Consider the following 10,882-nt stretch of genomic DNA (forward strand, 5'->3'; position numbering starts at 1 on the left):
CCCTCCCCTCTGCCCACCCTCCCGTCTCTGTCCTCCCCCTCTCTGTCCCCCCCGACTGCTGATAAAAGGTATTTACAGTAATAGCAGTAAATTCCAGTGCGTTGTGAAGACAGAGTCCATGGCAGCAGCACTAGTGAAATAGCAACAGGAGAAGAGGAGTGGTGTGACCTTTACAATTTACAGTGACTGGCTGATGTAAACTAAAGTCATTTTAAAGAGGAACATTTGTGTAGGAAATAGCAAAACTGCAATGTAATGTGTGAGATGGGCTCTGGTTTTAGGTGGACAGACAGACAGTGGACAGACACATTGGAACATTGTTACTAACTTACTGCCAAATTAAGATATGGTGGTGCAATGTGTGCGGGTCCCATCTCTTCCAAGTTTTCCTCAGTCCTGCACCACCTAAAGTGATGTGTGTTTGACTATATTGCCCATTTGGACAGACAGACAGACAGACAGACAGACAGACAGTAATGTACCTTTACAGATGGTGTTGACACCACTCCAACTCCCGTTCTCTTGACACACACGTGTCCCGGGGCCCACCAGATGGTAACCATGGGAACAGGTGAAATGGACTTCATGACTGATGAAATACTTGGAGCCAAACTTCGTCCCGTGGACAGGGGCTTCCAGGGAGGGGCATACAGAGGGAGCTGAGGTAGAGAGAGAAGAGGGAGGACAGAGAGGTAGAGGGAGAGAGGAGAGAGAAGATTGTCACACATGTATGCATATGGAGTCGTGCACCCAGCATCCTGTGGTATTTAGTGCCTGAGGACATACACATGTCAACCGGGTACTGTTGGTGCTGTAGGACTCTAGGACCACTTCATGGGAAAAGACTGACGCAATGCCTCATTTCATCCAACAGATTACTGCTACTAGCCGTTTTGGAGGCGAGGGGAAACCAACAATACCAGTTCTAAAACTAAATAAAACAGCTACTTGAAATAGTTCTCAACAAATGACCATTTTATTGAGAGAAACTAGGCCTACTACAAATGCATAAAGGATAAAATGGCAGCAATAATAGAAAAGAATTCCACAAATGTACAGAATTGAAAGCCAAGGTGTTGTAATTACACACTGATCAAATGTTCCCTTCCTTTAACTGTACAAAAATATGCCTGAAAGATGAGGTATGTTGGTTATGTTTCAAAATGCTGATTCCTGCCATACCTGTGTTCTGGAGTTAGCCTACCACTTACAATTGAAAGCCAAGGTTTTAATGTAATTAGATCAGTATGTGCTTCTTTTCTAAATCTGTATCTAAATAAAGAGGTTTGACCTCTAGTACAGTACAGCTTACGCTTTTGGGATAAACACCCCATACCCTGTCAATTGCATAATATTGTACCTCCCAAAGTAAAATTGTATGGAAATACTGTAAGTGGTAGGCTAAATCCGCTATAGAACACAGGTATGGCAGGAAGCAGCATTTTGAAACATAACCAACATACCTCATCTTTCAGGCATATTTCTGTACAGTTATGCCACAAATATCACCGAAGGTGGCTCCCCTTCCTGTTCGGGTGGCGCTCGGCGGTCGTCGTCGCCGGTCTACTAGCTGCCACCGATCCTTTTTTCCTTTTTCGTTTGGTTTTGTCTAATTGTTTTCACCTGTTCCTTGTTGGGGTTTTGGGGTGGCTGTTATTTAAGTTCGATTAGCCCGCTTGTGTTTGTGCGGGCTTGTTTTTGTATTGTGAGAGGTGTTCTTTATTTATTATGGGTTTTCCGCTGTCCGGTTTGATACCAGAGTGTACTTAGGTGGAGTGTATTACGCCTATGTTCGGCGTTACTTTTTGTACCTTTTTTGGTTGGACATTAAAGCGTGTTTTTCCCCGTATCCTCTGCTCTCTGCGCCTGACTCTACACCCATTCACTCTTTGAGCGTTACAAGTTAAAGGCAGGGAATGTTCTTACTGTGCTTTTAGTTTTCATCTAACTGAAAGCACAGTAAGAACATTCCCTTCATTTGACTGTACAAAAATATGCCTGAAAATATATATTTTTTCCAAAGATGATTGGAAGCACAGTCTTTTCACTGTCCCCAAATTTAAGAAAGCATATAGTATTATATAGAGACATTATTGCACAGAAATCCGTTCCATCTCATATTGCTCAAATAAACAGCAAACCTGGTTTCAAAATAACCTGGCTTCACAGATAAAGCAACACCTCACAGCACAACGCCTCTCCCCTAGATAGTTTCTGTGTATGCATTGATATGCAGGGTATGTGTGCTGTTTTTTAAAAATTATGTCGTTCTGTCCTTGAGCTGTTCTTGTCTCTTAATGTTCTGTATTATGTAATGTTTCATGTTTTGTGTGGACCTCAGGAAGAGTAGCTGCTGCTTTTGCAACAGCTAATGGGGATCCTAATAAAATACCAAATACCAAAATACCCCACTCTTATCCATAAAAAAATTCAGGGGATTTAAAAAAAAATCTAATTTAATGGGAGAATAAACACTGAGTGTACAAAACATTAAGAACACCTTCCTAATATTGAGTTGCAGAACATCCTAATTTCGTTGGGGCAAGGACTCTACAAGGTGTCGAAAGCATTCTACACGGATGCTGGCCCATGTAGACTCCAATGGTACCTACAGTTGTGTCAAGTTGGCTGGATGATGCACACAGGAAACTGTTGAGCCGTGAAAAACCCAGCTGCATTGCAGTTCTTGACACAAACCGGTGRGCCTGGCACCTACTACCGTACCCCGTTAAAAGGCACTTAATTTTTTGGTTTTACCCATTCACCCTCTGAATGGCATACATACACAATCCAAGTCTCAATTGTCTCAAGGCTTAAAATCATTATTTAACCTGACTCCTCCCCTTCATCTACACTGATTGAAGTGGATTTAACAAGTGACATCAATAAGGGATCATATTTTTTACCTGGATTCACATGGTCAGTCTATGTCATGGAAAGAGCAGGTGTTCATAATGATTTGTACCCTCACTGTAACTATACAACAACAGAAATAGGAGAAGAGAAATCTTTAAAGTAATTGCAAGCACATGGCTAAACAGTGTCTAGTTTATTTTTGAGCAAAAGAGAGAGAGAGGTGGGAGGTTTGTTCTATACCAGTAAGAGCAGAACTATCATCCAGGTGTCTGGTGCTAAACGACACAATTCCACTTCCTGTCAGTCTCCTATTGAGTGCTCGGTGTGTACTGTAATGGTGCCAAACGACACAATTCCACTTCTTGTCAGTCTCCTATTGAGTGCTCTGTGTGTACTGTAATGATGCCAAACGACACAATTCCACTTCCTGTCAGTCTCCTATTGAGTGCTCGGTGTGTACTGTAAATGAGAGCATTCTCTCTCTCTCTCTCTCTCTCTCTCTCTCTCTCTCTCTCTCTCTCTCTCTCTCTCTCTCTCTCTCTCTCTCTCTCTCTCTCCTCCTCTTTCTTCCTCTCTCTCTCTCCTCTCCTCTCTTTACTCTTTCTCTATCTCTCTCACTATAGCAGCTGATGAATGACTCTACTCATCCATTTTCACAGGAATAGAATAGAAAAAAATAGAATCGAATAGAATATAATTGAAAATAATACAATAGAACTTGCTATGGCTAAGTTTGATAGAAATCCCTGATAAGCCTAACTAGTTGTCTGTAAGAAAAACATTTGATCCAAAAGGACAGTGGTAACTACTAGAAGACCAACGATTTCCACATTGACCCAATACTGAGGTTTATCTACTAAAGGGTCAACATCAGGTCGAAGAGAGTTCACATGTCATTTAAGTGCTATGCAGAAGCTTGGGTTTCAGTGGGAAACTTTCAACTTTAAGCTAAACTTTCAAATTTAACTGTTTCCTTATTTTGTTGATTTAGTGACCACAAAACCAGGAAGGGGGATGTGAATCCCATCAATGCACATTATGGTAAACAATACTGACATGGTAAACAATACAATCATTTCCCCAAAATCCAATGATGGTAGACCACACACTACTCCCTAGCCTCTAACACTCCTCCCCTTACCCTCTGGTTAGGATGTTATGTCTCTGCAGTAGAGCCACTCTTAAGGACAATGGAAGTAGGCTAGGCCAGGCCCAGGCTAGGGGATCTTTAGGCCTGTGCCTGGGCCTGGCTCTCTAAACAAGGTGCATAAATAGAGGAGAAAAGTGGAGTAAATTGAAAGACAATCAAAGTAGATTTATGGTTTAAATAATAAAGAATCATTTCTGAAATCGACGTCCATTATCATTCAACGTGCTCCAATTTTCTCCTCTGTTGATGAATCATTCATCAGCTGCTATATTGAGGAGAGACAGCTAGAGAAAGAGAGCAAGATAGTGTAAAGAACCCATAGGCTGATCTGTACATGGCTATATAAGAGCTTGATTTCAGGTGCTGCAGAGTGGTGGAGAATGGTTATACTCTCGGTCTACTCACCAGCCGACTGATCGGCCTGAGGCAACTTGGAGACTGAGTTCTGTAGGGTTGCCAGTTTGGACTTCATGATGCGTAGTCCCTCTGTGAATCTCATCTCCTGTCCCTTCAGAAACTTCTCCATCTGACGGAGAACACCAACCACCTGGTGTTTATCCATGCAGTTCTAGAGACAGAGAGACACATACAGTACATGTTAACCACAGGAGGTTGGTGGCACCTTAACTGGGGAGAACGGGCTTGTGGTAATAACTGGAGCGGAACCAGTGGAATGGTATCAAATACATCAAACACATGGTTTCCAGGTGTTTGATGCCATTCCATTTGCTCTATTCAGGCCATTATTATGAGCCGTTCTCCCCTCAGTAGCCTCTTGTGATGTTAACATAAGATATCATAAAGTTAAATACATGTATAACTGCTCAAACATGAAAGCAACATGAAGAACATGGTTCTTGGTGGTGTTTGTCCATGCAGTTCTGGAAAATAATGAAGCGCATACCAGTACAGAACTGGGAAATTAGAAAATAYGGAGTGTTGGCTTCAGTTTTACAAGCCACAACCTATTTTATTCTTAGTCACACACATAACCAAATGTTAAAACAACAAGTATTTGAAGATATTAAACCATGTTTAATATCAATTCAGTGGGAAGCATATAAATAAACCATGATTTGCACTATGACAGTATTATAACGCAATTAAAATGAGCAAGCTTCAATAAATCACAACTTCCAATAAAATCCACAAAATGTGTAATCGTCATAACATATGAGAAGAGGCAGGTATGATTTAACAAGCCAAGCGCAGCTGTGGTAGTTAATGACATCACCCGATCAACTCCAAGGTCACGTCCCAAATGGCACCCTATTCCCTAAATAGTGCACTACTTTTGACCAGAGCACTATGGGCCTTGGTCAAACGTAGTGCACTATATACACTCTTAGCAAAAAGGGTTCCAAAAGGGTTATTTGGCTGTCCCATAGGATAACCCTTTTTTGTTCAAGGTAGAACTCTTTTGGGTTCCATGTGYAACCAAAAATGMGTTCTTCAAAGGGTTCTCCTATAGGGATAGCCGAAAAACCCTTTTAGGTTTTAAGAGTGTAGGGAATAGGTTGCCATTTGGGATGCACACAAATCCAACTTCAAAATGTCTGGTGGTGGGTGGGTTCTGTGATGGCTGTGGTTACAAATATTGACATTCCGCCAGTGTTCCCTAGCATTTCCAACAACCGTCGCCAAAACAAATCCCAATCCAATTTCACAGCTGCACAGGTGTTTTCAACAAGACCAATAACATTTATATCATTGTAGTATTATTAGTGGTGGAAAAAGTACCCAACTGTCATACTTGAGTAAAAGTATAGATACCTTAATAGAAAGTTACTCAAGTAAAAGTGAAAGTCAGCCAGTAAAATACTACTTGAGTAAAAGTCTAAAAGTATTTCGTTTTAAATATACTTAAGTATCAAAAGTAAATGTAATTGAAAAAATATACTTAAGCATCAAAAGTAAAAGTATAAATCATTTTAAATTCCTTATATTAAGCAAGGCGGACGGCATCATTTTCTTGTTTTTAAAATGTACGGATTGCCAGGGGTACACTGAGTCTGTCAGATCAGAGGCAGTACGGATGACCAAGTGTTCTCTTGATAAGTGTGTGAATTTAACAATTTTCCTGTCCTGCTAAGCATTCAAAATGTAAAGAGTACTTTTAGTTGTCAGGGAAAATGTATTGAATAAAAAGTACAATATTTTATTTGGGAATGTAGTGGAGTAAATGTAAAAGTGGTCAAAAATATAAATAGTAAAGTAAAGTACAGATACCCCAAAAAACGACTTAAGTAGTACTTTAATGTATTCTTCCTTAAGTGGTTTACACCACTGAGTATTATTATAGTAATGTAGCGACCTGGTTGTGAGTTCAGAGATGAAATAAGAATAACATTCATATCGTTGTGTTATTACTGTATTAGAATTATGACTGTGGCCTGCCACCTGGTCATGGAAGATTCAGAAATACTATCCTTTTATTAAGATTCAGAAGTCATACCCAGGATTCCTGAAAGAAAGAGCCTGACAACGACCTTTAGGTCAAAACAGTGCACCTGAAAGTTATTGGCTGTGCGTACACTACTTCTAAAGTAATCCCCTTCTAGCCACAGCTGTCTCCGCTAGCCCTCAAAACCCTCCTCCCCCTGGTCCTGGTACTCACTTGGAGGAACATGTGAGAGGCCGCCACACCATGCACCTCTCACTGTCTGTCTCTCTCCCTCTCTCTCTACCCCRCTRTCTCTCTCTCTACCACTCCCTCTCTCTCCCTCTCTCCATTCTTCACTTTCTCCTTCTTCTCCAGTGTCAGACAATACAGCAGCTGGACCAAAGCTGTTTGACAGATGTCTGTCAGTGAGACCTCTGTCCAGAACCCTGGCCCTCTGTATATTTACATGGCAGGAAACACAGAGGTTGCATCCTAAATTACACCCTATTTCCTATATAGTGCAATACATTTGACTGAGGTCAATGCAAAGTAATGCACTATATAGGGAATAGGGTGCCATTTGGGACACAGCTACAGACTCATTGGATAACAAACCCTGAATGGACCAGCTTTGTATTCAGCTTCAGCACATAGCCTGGATGCCATGAGCCCATGAGCTATTTGAGAGCAGGCTGTTGACAGATAAGCTCATTCCAAAGTCTCAGAGAACAGTGAAATAAATGGCTGTTTGCTAATCCTTTTCAATCATATTTAAGTCTGTAGAAAAGTGCAATTTCTCAGGTGAGGGCATACCTTGCATACTTGAAATGACAATCAATGCCCACTGTTAGTACTGCAATAACTTTCCTAAACTTAAGCAATCCCATTGATTCTGCCCTTGAGGCAGAACTGCCCGTATAAAGGTAAGTTCTCAGAGGGGCATTGGCCAAGAGTAGGCCCTATGCTTCAATAAGACTTCTTCCCTGTGCTCTTTTCTTTTCTTTGACGACTCTCCCCCAGGGTAAAGGGAAATGCCACTAACTGACACAGTAGTGGACTCATATCCATCCTAGCAACACACACAGACACACACACACACACACACACACAAACCAGGGCTCAGACTAAAATGTTTCCCTTGATGGCACCAGCCCATGATTTGTTCGCACCCAAATGAAATTGCAACGTCACTCAATTGAAAACATTTGTATCATCTTATGAAGTAATTCATAGTGCTTTATTAAAACGTGTAGTAGACTACTGAGATGCTATTCAAGAAACACGTTGCTTCATCATCTTTTCATGTTGTTATTCAAATCATTTTTATGTGCAACCTAATTCAGTGATTGTCTTGCATTTTGGGTTGACAATGATGCTAATGTGGTTAGATTTTACTGTTAAAATAGGGCTCCAGAATGTTCTGGTTTGTTTTTGTTCAATAGAGGGGAATTTGCCTGCATCTTTATGTGCACTAATATCATAGGTTAACAGTATATTTGGGGCTAATTCACCACCCAAGTAAGTGGAATCTCAAATCACATTAGCTAGATTGTTGACTCTAAATATAATACCCACTGCTAGTATGTAAATATAACAGTCAATGTTGAATATCCCCAAAAACGTTGCAGTTGTAGCCTAGTGCCCAATAAGGCCTTTGCAATCCCAATGGTCAATGCGCATTTTCCCGCGCTCCATAGCCCTATCGCAAACCATCACATATCTTGTTATAAATAGTTGCCATTGAGCTCAAAATTGGGAGCTGACACAGTTGAATAGCTGTGTTTTCCCGCAATATGATTTTTTTAATGTTATACAATCAGAACACTCGCTCCACACAGCAGCAGGCCCCAGCGAAAGAGGTAGAGGGGCAGGCAGACACTGTCATTACAGGAATCATGAGTATAATGAACTTTACTGTTTGACCAAATCATGGTTTTAGCCTTTTGAGAGAGGTGACCATGTAGAATGTGGAGTTCGCACTGATGCGAATGGTCCCAGTCTGGAGCCCTGCGCGCACACACACACACACACACACACACACACACACACACACACACACACACACACACACACACACACACACACACAGTGGACTCATATATAGATGGCTTGTTTTAGAATCCTGGAAAAAGATGACGAAAGGCGTCCAAGAGTCAGTGCTCATGGCTTCCCTCTTATAAACTTTCAATATGTATTTTCCCTTGCTCAATGGGATATTTGTGTAATCCTGTAAGGACAGTCTTTGCTCATTTGTGATGAGGACATGGCCAATAATAGCCTACATGTTCAAATCATGGCTAAACCTTTTACATTGGAACATACCAGGGATGGATAGCAATTCCAAGTTATGGTTTGTTTTGTCTGGGGAAGAACATGAAGGACTACGTGTACAGTTAACAAAACACCTGCAAGACATATTTATATACGTGTTAATGTAGCCTTCTTTTCTGAGCGTAACATAAAGCTAATCAACTGTAGCCTAGAGTAACTTTTGCAGCATGGGTTGTTGTTGAGGAAAAAAACTATAACTTTTCCAACAAAATATTCCTAAAAATTACGCATCTCTACGCGTAATAAGCATGTAGCCTACCACACATACACAGATGATGAGGTGCGAAGACTACAAACCTGTCCGCCACCATGGCAAGTATGGATAGTTGTCAGACACAGAAAAAGCAAACCGCTGCGCAGCATTGATAGTGCCATAACTCTAATTCCAACTGGATTGGTGTTGGAATGATATCCGAATTGTTCTCCAAATGGTCAAACTTAGTCAGGTGTTTAAAGAATAGAAAACCAACGAACTCAACTTCGATTTCCGAAACTCCTCCTGAGCGTTTGCGCAAATGAACTGTCAGTTTGTGGATTCAGGATGGGAAGTAAGATACTTCTCATCAGTTGGTACGAGCGACGGTTGGGATGCGGTGCGCTCCCGTGCCCGTCCGTGCGCTCTTGGATAGACTATGATGAGAGTGAGCCTGAATCTACTGCTTAACCTAACTGAAAATGTAGACTTTGAAAAGCAATGGATGTACTAGGAATAATCCCTCCCACCAACACCCCAGTCGCGTTTCTCTCTCCAATGTTCTGTTCTTCTTCTCATTGGCTGTGTCGCCATTCCCAGACTCAGACCGAATAGAGGAAGCAACCATCTGTGAGTTCATGGGGTGAAACAAAACTATTGCCATGTGGGTTCTTATGACTGGGGATGTATTTATAGGCTATTTTTTTTACAGTGATCAATTTACAGCAAGTCATTGCAGAAGTTGACTGGTGAGTTTGTAAACTTTACATGCACGTAAATAGGATGCTTTACCATTAGGCCTTGGGTTGGAATTATTTTTGATGAGGCCAAATCTGCCCCCTGCGCCCAGGTTACACGAATTCCTAGGAAAACATCAAGGGAATGGAGCAGGTAGACTCGCATCATAGCAGGCATATTAGCCTACTTCGCAATAACGCATAGGCTATTCATTCAGCTAAATTATTGTTTTTGTTATACCCCAGAAACATGGCTACCGGTTTTGATGGAACAACATAATATTGATTATAGAAGCTGCATATAAAACAGGGCTTAAGTCTGTTTGTGATCACTTTGATTTATTATTTGGGTTGAAGCGACACACGCTGGCGGTACTTGGAATAATCTTTCTTGTGCGCGAATTTATCTGGAATTGACACACAGCCTAAATACGAGTTGTATTTACAATGGTGTTTGTCCTTCACTGGTTTCCTTTTCTTGTGGCATCAGGTCACGAATCTTGCTGCTGTGGTGGCACACTGTGGTATTTCACCCCATATATATGGCAGTTAAGGAAAATTAGATTTGTTTTCGAATTATTTGTGGGTCTGTGTAATCTGAGGGCAATATGGGTATCTAATATGGTCATACACTTGGCAGGTTAGGAAGTGCAGCGCTGTGTCCACCTCATTTTGTGGGAAGTGTGCACATAGCCTACCTTCTCTTGAGAGCCAGGTCTGCCTACGGCGGCCTCTCTCAATAGAAAGGCTAAGCTCACTGTCTCTCTCTCTCTGACACACACACACACACACACACACACACACACCTGTCTCTTATACACATCTAGATGTGTATAAGAGACAGCACACACACACACACACACACACACACACACACACACACACACACACACACAATATATAACAGCATAAAGGTCGTGATTGATTTTATTCCATACAATTTATAAGGCGAAAGATTATGATCTGTGAGAAATACAGAAAGGGTCAAAACAAGAATGTCAATTTTACAAATCAGTCCGCTGACAACAACATTGTTAACTTCTCTAGTGAGCCTTATACCCTTTATTCTTGCACCAGGTGCAAAAAAAAATTGACACATTTTTAGGCCAATGGGTATAGCAAAAGATCCCGCAACAATATTTGGACCAATTACTTTGTAGAGTTTTGTTGTGCCTTGTCTCTGATAGGACATTATACGTGGAAGAATACATTAGAAAAAATAGGATGTTCTT

The 10,882-nt window shown here is 41.2% G+C and overlaps 1 protein-coding gene across 2 annotated transcripts in view; it reads right to left on the minus strand.

Annotated features, from left to right (window-relative positions):
* LOC111968055 (fibulin-7) overlaps window positions 1–9,473 on the minus strand; it is a 34,472-nt gene extending 24,999 nt beyond the window's left edge. Inside the window, exons 1-3 of one of the 2 annotated variants that reach the window (XM_023993583.3) lie at window positions 9,018–9,473; window positions 4,412–4,574; window positions 483–659 (exon numbers count right to left, since the gene is read on the minus strand). In XM_023993583.3, the coding sequence (XP_023849351.1) occupies window positions 483–659; window positions 4,412–4,574; window positions 9,018–9,095 (418 nt within the window). In that variant the 5' untranslated portion in view covers window positions 9,096–9,473. The remainder of the gene's footprint in view (window positions 1–482; window positions 660–4,411; window positions 4,575–9,017) is intronic. The other variant, XM_023993585.3, reaches the window with a different exon arrangement.
* Window positions 9,474–10,882: the final 1,409 nt, after the last annotated feature.

This window comes from Salvelinus sp. IW2-2015, linkage group LG8 (genome assembly GCF_002910315.2).
Source record: "Salvelinus sp. IW2-2015 linkage group LG8, ASM291031v2, whole genome shotgun sequence".
Classification (NCBI taxonomy): Eukaryota; Metazoa; Chordata; class Actinopteri; order Salmoniformes; family Salmonidae; genus Salvelinus; species Salvelinus sp. IW2-2015.